This window comes from Lactuca serriola, chromosome 8 (assembly GCF_051521515.1).
Source record: "Lactuca serriola cultivar US96UC23 chromosome 8, Lser_US96UC23_V15, whole genome shotgun sequence".
Classification (NCBI taxonomy): domain Eukaryota; kingdom Viridiplantae; phylum Streptophyta; class Magnoliopsida; order Asterales; family Asteraceae; genus Lactuca; species Lactuca serriola.
This window is the reverse complement of record NC_136415.1, coordinates 154,987,864-154,999,893: the sequence shown is the minus strand read 5'-3', so window position 1 is coordinate 154,999,893 and position 12,030 is coordinate 154,987,864. Positions and strand designations below refer to the sequence as shown.

Below are 12,030 nucleotides of genomic sequence, written 5' to 3'. Positions count from 1 at the left end.
GGTCCAGAATCGCAACCGGGCTCTCAATATAATTCAGGCTGCTATCAACCTGAATATCTTCTAAGGGAACAACTGCTGACTCATCCACCAAACACTTCCTCAACTGAGACACATGGAAAGTGTTGTGGATTTGGCTAAGCTCTGCTGGAAGATCCAACCGATAAGCAACCCGACCCACTCGGGCCAAAACCCTGAAAGGACCAATGAACCTGGGACCCAGCTTGCCCCTCTTCCGAAACCTGATGACACCCTTCCAAGGTGAGACCTTCAGAAGGACCATATCGCCCACCCGGAACTCCAAGTTTGAACGCCTCCTGTCGGCGTAGCTCTTCTGCCGACTCTGCGCAGTCTGCAGTCTACTATGAACCTGCTGAATCAACTCAGTCGTCTTGAGCACCACCTCTGTGTTCCCATTGACCCGCTGACCGACCTCGCCCCAACAAATCGGGGTTCTACACTTCCTCCCATAAAGCATCTCAAAGGGAGGTCGATCAATGCTCGCATGATAACTGTTGTTATACGAAAATTCCGCTAACGGAAGATACATATCCCAACTGCCACCGAAGTCTAGAACACATGCCCGGAGCATGTCCTCGAGAGTCTGAATCGTCCTCTCGCTCTGCCCGTCCGTCTGAGGGTGGAAAGCGGTGCTGAAATGGAGACGAGTACCCATCTCGTCGTGAAACCGCTTCCAGAATCTGGATTAAAACGGACGTCCCGGTCTGACACCACCGATACCGGCACTCCATGACGTGCCACTACCTCCCGCACATAGATATCGGCTAACTTTTCTGCCGATATGCTCTCCTGGAGCGGTATGAAATGAGCACTCTTCGTCAACCGATCCACTATTACCCAAATCGAATCTACCCCACGTGCGGTCCTGGGAAGCTTGGTGATAAAATCCATGGTGATGTCCTCCCATTTCCACACGGGAATGTCTAATGGCTGCATCTTGCCGTGAGGCCTCTGGTGTTCTGCCTTGACCTTCCTGCAGGTCAGGCACCTCTCTACATACCAGGCGACATCCTGCTTCATGCAGGGCCACCAATAATCGGGTCGAAGATCTCTATACATCTTCGTCGCCCCTGGGTGGATAGAAAATCGAGACTTATGAGCCTTGTCCATCAACACCTGCCGTACTCCGCCCCAGTACGGTACCCACACTCTCCCATGAAGGGTCAACAACCCTCGACTATCATAATCAAACGAAGCTACTCGACCCACTATCCTCTCACACTTCTGCCTCTCCTCCTTGAGGCCCTCAACCTGAGCCTCCCTGATCCGCTCCAACAATGGAGTAATCACTGTCATCCTCAGACATAAGTCTCTGATAGGGGCTGCTGACGCCTTGCGGCTTAGGGCGTCGGCCACTACGTTGGCCTTCCCTAGATGGTAAAGGATTTCACAATCATAATCCTTCAGCACATCCAACCACCTCCTCTGTCTCATGTTTAGATTCGGCTGATCCATAAGGTACCTCAAACTCTTGTGATCCGTGTAGATGGTACAACGGACCCCATAAAGGTAATGTCTCCAAATCTTGAGGGCAAACACAACCGCCCCCAGCTCTAAATCATGAGTAGGATAGTTAGCCTCGTGAGGCTTCAACTGTCTCGAGGCGTAAGCTATCACATGGCCTCGCTGCATCAATACTGCTCCATACCTGTGATTGAGGCATCACAGTAGACTACAAAATCCTCTACTCCCTCTGGAAGGGTAAGGATCGGAGCCTCGCACAACCTCCGCCTGAGGGTCTCAAAAGCTGCCTGCTGCTCCGGCCCCCAACGAAACACCACCGACTTCTTAGTCAGTCGGGTGAGCGGCACTGCTATCTTGGAGAAATCCTGAATGAATCTACGGTAATACCCTGCCAACCCTAGGAAGCTCCGAATCTCGGATGGAGACTTCGAGACCTCCCACTGCATCACGACCTTTTATCTTGGCCGGATCTACAAAAAATGTCTCTCTGGTTGATGAGGTGACCAAGGAAGTGCACCTCACGCAACCAGAACTCGCACTTGGAGAACTTTGCGAAAAGTCTCTCCCTCCTCAGAACTTCTAGCACCTCTCTCAGGTGCTCCACATGCTGCTCCTGCGTCTTGGAATACACCAAGATATCATCAATGAATATTATCACAGACCGATCCAGCATCGGCCTGCACACGCGATTCATGAGATCCATGAATGCGGCTGGAGCGTTGGTAAGCCCAAATAGCATCACCACAAACTCATAATGACCATACCTGGTCCTGAAAGCAGTCTTCTGCACATCCTCATTTCTGAATCGCATCTGATGATACCCGGAACGTAAATCGATCTTGGAAAACCAAGATGCTCCCTGAAGCTGGTCAAACAAATCATTTATCCTTGGGAGTGGGTAACAGTTCTTCACCGTTACCTTATTCAACTCCCGGTAATCTATACACATACGGTGCGACCCGTCCTTTTTCTTCACAAACAAAATTGGAGCTCCCCAAGGCGAACTACTCGGCCTGATGAAACCCTTGTCTAGCAGCTCTTGCAACTGCGTAGACAACTCCTGCATCTCAGGGGGAGCTAACCGATACGGTGCCTTAGCTATCGGCGCCGCACCCGGAATCAGATCAATCCCGAACTCGACCTGTCTCTCTGGAGGTATTCCAGGCAAATCCTCTGGAAATACATCAGGGTAGTCTCGCACCACCGGAACATCATCTACTGCCACCTTACCCTTCTCCCGGGCATCCAAAACATAAGCTACATATCCGGTGCAACCCTGCTGAAAATAGCGCCTCGCTCTCGCGGCTGAACAAAAAGCTGGTCCGTGCTGTGGCCTCTCACCCTGAATCACTAACTCTCCCCCACTGGGAGTGCGAACTCTCACTAGCTGCAGCTCACAATCAATCACCGCCCCATTGGGACTCAACCAATCCATGCCTACTATGACCTTATTCCCTCGCAGGGGAATAAGGACCAAGTCCACCGAAAACTGCTTGTCGAACAACTGAAGAGAACATCCTCTATGCACTCTGGCGACCCTCACGATCCTATCATCTGCTATCTCGACCTCTAGTGGACAATCCAGCTCCCCTGGAGCTCTACTAAATCTCTTGCTAAGCGTTAGCGATACAAACGATCGGGTAGCCCCCGAATCAAATAATACCGTAGCATAAATGTCGTTCACAGAGAACGACCCTATACAAAACATATAATCATAAGCAATAATCAATCAATAAAAATATAGAGATGAAGGGAAGATACATACCCATCACCACATCAGGAGTCGCTCGTGCCTCCTCAGTTGTCATCTGAAAAGCTCTACTCTTCGCCACTGGTGCCTCAGCCCGGCCCTGCCGGCCATCTGTAATTCTCAAAGTAGCAGGGGCAGGTGCAGCCACCTTCCCTGCTGCAACTAAACTCGGACACTGGGACTTTTTATGTCCCCTCTGATTGCACTAAAAGCAAATCAGATCTGATGCTGCAATGGCGGTAGCAGGGGCCGTACAATCCCTGCTCAAATGCCCAGTCCAACCGCACTTGTAGCAGCCGGAACTCCCTGCCTTGCACACCCCATCGTGCAATCTCCCACACTTGCCACATCGACCGTGGCTCTGCTGACTCCTGGATCTGTGATCTGAAACCTTGGGCTTTTTGCCCGAACTACCTGTACCCGAAACCGCCTTCGGTTTCCTCTTCTTCTCCATCTCAAGGTCAATCTCCCTCTCCCGAGCCCTAGCAATCATGTCATCTAGCGTTTTACAGCTAGACCGGCTCACAAACTGGCGAATATCGCTCCGCAACATCTCATGATAACGGGCCTTCTTCATCTCCTCATCGGCTGCATACTGAGGAACAAGAAGAGCCCTCTCCCTGAACTTGGCGGTGATCTCCGCCACGGTCTCTGTAGTCTGGGTGAGGTCCTGAAACTCTCTAGCTAACTGCTGCACCTCAATAGTCGGTGCAAACTCCGCCATGAACCTGGTATAGAAATCAGCCCAGGTCATGGCATCTAGCGCTGCATCATCTCAAATGGTATGTCCGACCTCTTCCCACCAATCTCGTGCCCTGTCCTTCAGAAGACAGGACGCCAATCTAACCTTGTCCCCCTCGGGACACCTGCTCGTGCAGAAAGCGTTGGCCTTATCCGCCAACCATCTAGTACTCGCTATGGGGCCCCGCGCCCTGTGGTAATCTGGAGTTCCACATGCCCTGAACTCCCTGAACGTAAGTGTGTGCGACCCCATCATGGCCGCCACCTCGGAACGGAAGGTGCCCAACCTCTCATCCATCAGCTCTAGGATACCCTCCTTGATCGAACCGAAGATCACAGGAGTCTGCTCCAGTATGATACGAGTAATCTCTGAAGAAAGAAACTCTCTGGTCTGCTCATCCATACGCTCGGCCCCCGAGCCTGATCCTGATCCCTCCCCGGCACCAGTACTGCCGTCTGCTAGCCTCGAACGCAAAACCACCATTCTGAAACACATCATGGCAACATCAGAAAACTGAAATATCACAAGGGATCATTGATACTACTATTAGCTTCCTGGTCTTGCCTCAGCCTTCCTTGATTCGAGTACGGATCCTCTGCTTTCAGTAGTATGGGCCCATACTACCTTCCACATCTTTCCGTACTTTCCTCAAGAACTGCCTTGACTCCACCAAGTCACTACTACTACTACTGATCTCTGCTACTCTCATCCTAGGCTTGCCCTAGGGAAATTTCTGACTCCACTCAAACCAGTCCTCAGCTGCTGAAGGCCTCCTTATAATGCTAATTAGCCATCACCTAAATACCATCACATGTGATGAGGCTCAGATAATCTTTCGAGTAAAAGGCTCGTCCCTACAATGGTTGGACTCAAACAAGAGTTGCGCAATAGGGTCAAATCCAACACTCTGAGATTATTCAACCCTGATCACATGTGATGTGACGTATTCACCTAATGGCTAACTCTCATCACTCGGAGGCCCACAAAGCACAAAGCAAGCAGCATTCGGACACAAGAAACTACTCAAGCAATTCTATCCTCATAACGAGAAAACTGTACTAGCATACAATGCTAAACTCATACTATCAGGCATAACCTAAACAGGCTATCCTACTGCTGTCTACTCAATACTAGCATGCAATTCTCATAAAGCTAAAACACATATAGCAGGCACATAAGGCATCCTCCTAGATCCTTAGTCCTATACTAGCATGTTGTTCTACTGAAACTGAAACTGAAACTGTACTAATAAACTTGTATGGGTAATTTGGGAGTACTTACTTGAGCTCGGCTGATCGCATGCACCACACCCTTATCTCGTTTAAAAATTCTTTTCTTTCTAAGTGCTTTTCAAAATTCTTTCGAAAACATTTTCCTTTTGAAAATCTTTCTATTTTTCCTTAGTTTGAGTTCAGATACACCCGGAAGTATATCCGAATCCCTCAAACCAAGGCTCTGATACCAACTTGAAACATCCCAAAAATACGACCCGAAAATTTCATTTTTAATATAACCAAAAATCATAAAACTGAGTATCACATATTAAACCATACGCTGCATATCTCAACCCATACTAAAATACTGTGAGAAAAACTATGTCACAACTATATCAAAACATATCTAAGAAACTAAATCGACTCCCTAGACAAAACTGAAGCTGTGGTGTGTGCGATGTCATCATCCCGAGCTCTTCCCTTTACTTGCGGAAGTAACTAAAACCAACAACTGAAACCGTAAGCACGAAGCTTAGTGAGCTCCCCCAAACTACCACATACCACACAATAACAAATAAAGCACATACTGGGCCTTGCCCACTGCATCGGACCGAAGTCCGGAACTGACTGCATCGGACCGAAGTCCGGAACTGACTGGGACCTTGTCCCCTGCATCGCCGGAGTCCGGAACTAACTGCATCGGACCGAAGTCCGGAACTGTCTGAACATAGCATATCATAAACACGTATTCGCTAACATAACACATATACTGCATCGGACCGAAGTCTGGAACACACAAAACATGCTTGAATCACAAAGACATCAAGCACTCTAACTACTGCATCGGACTGAAGTCCGGAACTACTGTTAACTAAACGGGCCGACATTATGGCCGTAGACCCGTTCCTACTGGAAGGAAACTCACCTCGTGAACTGGCTGCTGTGTGTATGGCTCTGGAAGCTATCTGCTGCTGCTCCGGTATCTCCCCGGCTACAATTCCATAAACACACTCAATCAACTACTAATAACTGAATTGGGGTAATATGACTCTTTTACCCCTGGTCAAAGTCAACCTACAGTTGACCTGACTCGCCGAGTTGGGCCGCCAACTCGCCGAGTCTCTATTCTCACTTTTCAACCCTACTCGCTGCTACTCGTCGAGTATGGCATCGACTCGACGAGTTCCCTTTCGATTCTAAGACTCAGGCAATCTGCATCTGACTCGCCGAGTCGTATGAACAACTCGACGAGTTGTTCTTGAGCTAAGAAGATTGTCTTGGACTCGCCGAGTTGTATGAACAACTCGTCGAGTCCCTCCATCACTGAGTCTGATCTCCAACTCACTGAGTCCACTCTACTACTCATTGGTCCCCACTCGTCATCACTCAAAAGGGGAAAAAATCGGGGACTCGCGACTCGACTCGCCGAGTCGCATGCATGCAGCTACTCTAAACTCGATTATGCTTGAATCCAGCGTATAAAACTTATAGATCTGGGCTCCCTTAGCTCGATTAACATGTAAGGATTCTATCTTTACGTGCCCAAAAGCATCCATGAATATTATAAGGCTCAAAAAGCATAATAAAGGCTAGATCTAGGGTTCTCATGCGAAGCAACTTCAAAAAGGCAATAGATCCGGGCTCTACAACTCCTAAATGAACAGATCTAGGGATATCTCGACCTATTAAGGCATCCATACAACTATAAGGTTTGGAAACTACATCAAACTAGCCCTAGAAGTGTTCTAATGGAGGTTTTAAGCATAAAACAGAAGGATTCCGAGAAATACCTCAATGAACTCTGATTTTGATCTTGGATCCTTGCTCTACACCTCTTCTCTTTGATCCTTTCTTCTTTTTCTTCTTCAAGCCTTCAAGAATTCACACAAAACACATTAAATCAATCAAGGGATGGTTTAGGGTTTCTCACAGCTCTCTGAGGGTGAAGGAGGCGAGTTTGGGGCACATAACATTGCTTAAATAGTGAGCAACCCGGGGATTTAGGGTTTCTTCCTGGCAGGCAGACTCGCCGAGTCCCGAATATGGACTCGCCGAGTCGCCGACTTACACGTGCTCGAAATCCCGTCCCTACTCGACGAGTCGGGCTATAGACTCGCCGAGTCCTTCTTGAAAACTACTAAATAAATATCATGGAAGCAACATACCAGAGACAGATCCCTAGACAGATCCCTACCAGGGAAATTTCTGTCTTAGGACACTGCAATTTGCAGGCCTCAATCTACATAAGTTCGTTTTTGTGTTTCTATTGTAAACATAAATCTTCAAGTATGTTTTCTGTAAACTGATTCTTGTATATTGCATATATATATATATATATATATATATATATATATATATATATATATATAGATATATATATATTTCAATTTCGTTTGTTTTATTTCTATTAGTCTTGTTGATTGTATACTTCTGTCATAACATTATTTTGGGTGTCGGTTTAGGATGCTTCCGGATATAAGGCTATGAACTAATATTAGCATATGAACAGTGACTCCAAACATAATCTGCGGTGACACCGACGATGAATCCGACGGTCGCAACCGATAGACAGACGGTGCAAGAGGAAGAAGAGCCAAGCAGTCGTCAATCCGGAATGATTTTTGAGACGAAGGGGATATCGGAGGAAGGCGGTGGGTAAATGCTAACGTAAATCTGAGGCGGTGAAGCAGGTGTTGTATGACACGTATCACAGACGACAAAAGACAGCTGATGAAATAAGAACACGTATCCATGAAGAATTGAGAAAATGGCAGAAATTGCCCAAAACAAAAAGGCTCAATAAAAGGTATAGTTAAAAGACCATTTTTGCCATCCCTTAGCCACTTTACTGTAGCTAAGAATGGAGAATTTTAATATATATATATATATATAATTATATATATATATATATATATATATATATATATATATATATATATATATATATATATATATATATATATATATATATATATATATATATATAAAAGTGGTCAAGTAAAAAACTGCATAGTAATAAGTTATAGAAAAACTTTCATTAGAGATACTCTTAGTCACTTGAAAGTATTAAGTGCCATTAATATATTAATTTTTTCAATAGCATATAAAAAATATAACTAAAAAACATGATATAATGCCACATATATGCCATTAATATGTTATTTTATTTGTAGTGACCATAATCCTTATCATCCAAACATCATTCAGTAGTTGTATCTAAGCTGGGGTTATCTTTCTACCCTCCAGCTTGAGGGGGATGTTAGAGTCCATGCACACGTGTACAAAGTAAGTTAGTTAGTTAAGTTTGCTAATGTTAGTTATGAAGTAATTGTTAGAAAGGTGGTTAGAAGATTATTTACATTTGATCTTACTTGTAATGAGTCTTTAACAGAATAACGAGAACTATTCAATTCATCACTTCATCTCTCTGTTTCTTCAAGTCAACACAATAAGTGATAGTGGTCTAGAAGATGAATGTGAACATGATGAGAGTCATTCGGCTTTCAAACCTCTTTAATGAATTTGGGATATTGCCATTAGCAGTTCGCAATTTATCCATGGCTCTCATCATTGATAACCTAATATGATTGAAAAAACTTATCCATGGATCACCAATTTATCTAAAGCATTCAGTTAGTCGTTGGATTGGATTCATGAGAGACCTCCAGAACATTCACAGCAGGAGCCATGGGCATTTCTTAAACTTTCCAAGTTAAAATTATAAATGATGACAAATGGATTAAAACATTATTACATGTCATCTTTTGACATGGATAGGGGATGATAGGAAGAAAGTGTTGGAGGATATTTAATTTCTCTAAAAATAATAATAAACAAATAAACAAAGGCATCATCTATAATCAGTGATATACATTCAACTCGCCACCAGGTTTCTTTTTTCTACTTATCATTTAATCAAAATTTATAACAGATGGAATTTTCCTATATTTAAAACTTCGTATTTATACAGGTTTTCGTACATCTGGATACCATTGGTATCTCTGATCTTTGCAGTTGATCTTTTTCCAATTCATTTACGTTGGCAAATGTTTGTCTGTATATTACTATATTTGGGCATGTCTTTCCTTAATTTCTTTTCATTTAATTTTTACATATGGTACTTCATAATCTTGTTTCATGTTCTTATGATTCACAGTTTCTCAAGCTGGAAAAATCCACTCACACTTGAATCTAAAGCTTCTTCTTCAATTTCCGTGTTGTACTTCGAAGGGTTTAATTTAATATCATCCATCCATCTTCGAAAGCTAAGTAGAATTTGTCATCTTAATATGAGTAGATTTTCATTTATATTACAAACTTCATCTCATTAGTTAAAATAAGCTTTTATATTGTAGATTGATAACAACTATCGGTGTTGGTCAAAATTTGGATCCTTATGAGGTAGCAAAAGTAAAACATGTCTCTTCTCAATTATTCTTTTCACACTATCACAAGTCACAACTTGGACAAAACGAAAGCAATGACATCAACTCATAACCTTTATAAATATAAGCTTCACCATAATCACTCCATACTTAGATTCATATCAAGCAAAACTTGAAAAGCTACATTTTTTGCATTCATTCATTACAGATTACATATTGTTACAAGATGAATGACGAATTAATCTTGTTGGATTGTTGGGCAAGTTCATATGGAATGAGGGTCAAGATAGCACTTGCAGAAAAAGGGCTTGAGTACGAGTGTCGTGAAGAAAACTTTCAAGAAAAGAGTCATTTGTTACTAAAATCTAACCCAATTCATAAAACAATCCCTGTTTTGGTTCACAACGGAAACCCCATTTGTGAGTCTCTCAACATTGTTCGCTACATTGATGAATTTTGGCCCCACAAATCTCCATTGCTTCCTAGTGACCCTTACAAAAGGTCACAAAACTTGTTTTGGGCAGACTATATCGACAAAAAGGTCCTCATTCTTCCCCTATCTTGTTTAAACACTTAAGTTTAATTTGATTTCATTGGTTAGATGTTTTTATGTTAAATTTTAAGGAATATTTTTTAAAATGTTAGGTTTGAAAACTTAAAAGCAAATTGTAATATTGAAATGATAAAGTAAACGAAATAATACATGAGTTTTTTTCTATGATATTATTGTGCATTAATTTTCAAACAATAGAACAAAATTACAATTTAAGTCGTTAAACTTTTAAAAAACAATCAATGATACATACAAAAAATATATAAACTTTGGTTATTAATATAATACAAAAGCCTCTTGTTTTAACACAAGCTATTTGGGTGCAGATTTATAGCATTGGGAAAAGAGTATGGAGGGGGAAAGGTGATGAAGATCAAGAAATAGCAAAGAGAGAATTCATAGAATGCTTGAAAAAGTTGGAGGATGAATTGGGAAATAAACCATATTTCGGGGGTGAAAATGTAGGTTTTGTGGATGTAGCCCTTGTACCCTTTACAAGTTGGTTCTACACCTACGAGGCTCGTGGTAACTTTAGCATCGAGGCTGAGTGCCCTAAGCTTGTGTCATGGGCCAATAGGTGCATTCGCGACAACGAAAGTGTCGCAAAAGCTCTCCCTCACCCTCGCAAGATCTATGACTTTGCTTTGAATCTTTTAAGTAATGACTCAAAATGAAGACAATATGCGTTTGTAATATGTGGACTTGGCGAATGAAATGATCATTTGGTTAATTTTCTAACAGACTTTCTTCATGATATATAATTATTACTTAAATTTTTCGTATGATTAGTATCTAACAATAATGATAGTTATATAAGGTCCCGTTTGATAGTTTTTGTCTGGAAAAATGTTGTCTGATAAAGTGCTGTCTGGGAATGTTTTCTGATTGGGAAAGAAACCATGTTGTTTGATTCTATATCTTATTGACTGTGTTGAATGATGAAAAAAAGTAATAATTCAATAAAAAATAAATTTTAAAAAAGTTATTTAAAAAAGTTAATAATCCAATAAAGAAAGAAAGAGACGGGGTTTGGTGTATAATTGTCTTTCCAGCCCATTCAGCAAGAAAGATATGATTTTGGGGCTTTCTGGGAAAGACATATCTTACTGGAAAAGACCCCTTCTTTTGTGCAAATCAAACAGTTTTTCCAGTCCATTCAGCCAGAAAGATCGGTTTGGAACTGAAAAGATGCGTATCAAATGGGGCCTAAGTATTCCATCTAGATAAAAAATTAAAGGAAATCACAAAATCATCAAACTATCATTTTTTTTTTACATAAATGAACACTAATTTCGTAATAGAGATTCATTGTGGATTATATTTTGTTGCGAAATTGTTTTTAAATATTCCTCACACAAAATAACATAAATGGTAAATAGCACAAAAGACATTAAGTTTATACCAAAATTCTAATTTGACATTGTGTTTTTTTTCTCAAATTTGACGTTGTGTTTTCCAATTTTTTACAATTCTGACTACTTGATCGGTCAACCCGGTTACCTACTTACGCGGCATGATAATATATCAGTTTTCATGACGTGACATGTTGACGCGTCAAAATTGAATTTTTTTTCCCATAAAAGACAATTAAGTTTTCACTTTTTTCGATTTTGATATTAAGTTTAATTTTGACACTTTGTTTTTTTGTTCAAAATCAAACATTATTTTTTCCAATTTTGTTCAATGTTGATCATTTTCTATTTCAAACCGTATAAATATTTTCTTAATATATTTTAAAATGTATACATGTTTTTCATTTAAAACCCATATTTCGTGTAAATATAATGTTGTTTTACATTCAGACCATAATTTTATGTATAAATATCTATTAGTTATATAAAAATTGTATTTTCTATTAAATACATAACTTTAAAATGAGTTTGAAGGTTTAGAGGCGTGTAGTC

The 12,030-nt window shown here is 41.8% G+C and overlaps 1 protein-coding gene across 1 annotated transcript; it reads left to right on the top strand.

The window, feature by feature from the left end:
• The first annotated feature begins 9,709 nt into the window (after positions 1-9,709).
• Positions 9,710-10,864, top strand: LOC145070042 (putative glutathione S-transferase parA). The gene is made up of 2 exons (XM_079016960.1): positions 9,710-10,114; positions 10,453-10,864. Exons 1-2 carry the CDS (start codon positions 9,800-9,802, stop codon positions 10,798-10,800), a joined length of 663 nt encoding a protein of 220 aa, XP_078873086.1. The 5' UTR covers positions 9,710-9,799; the 3' UTR covers positions 10,801-10,864.
• Positions 10,865-12,030: the final 1,166 nt, after the last annotated feature.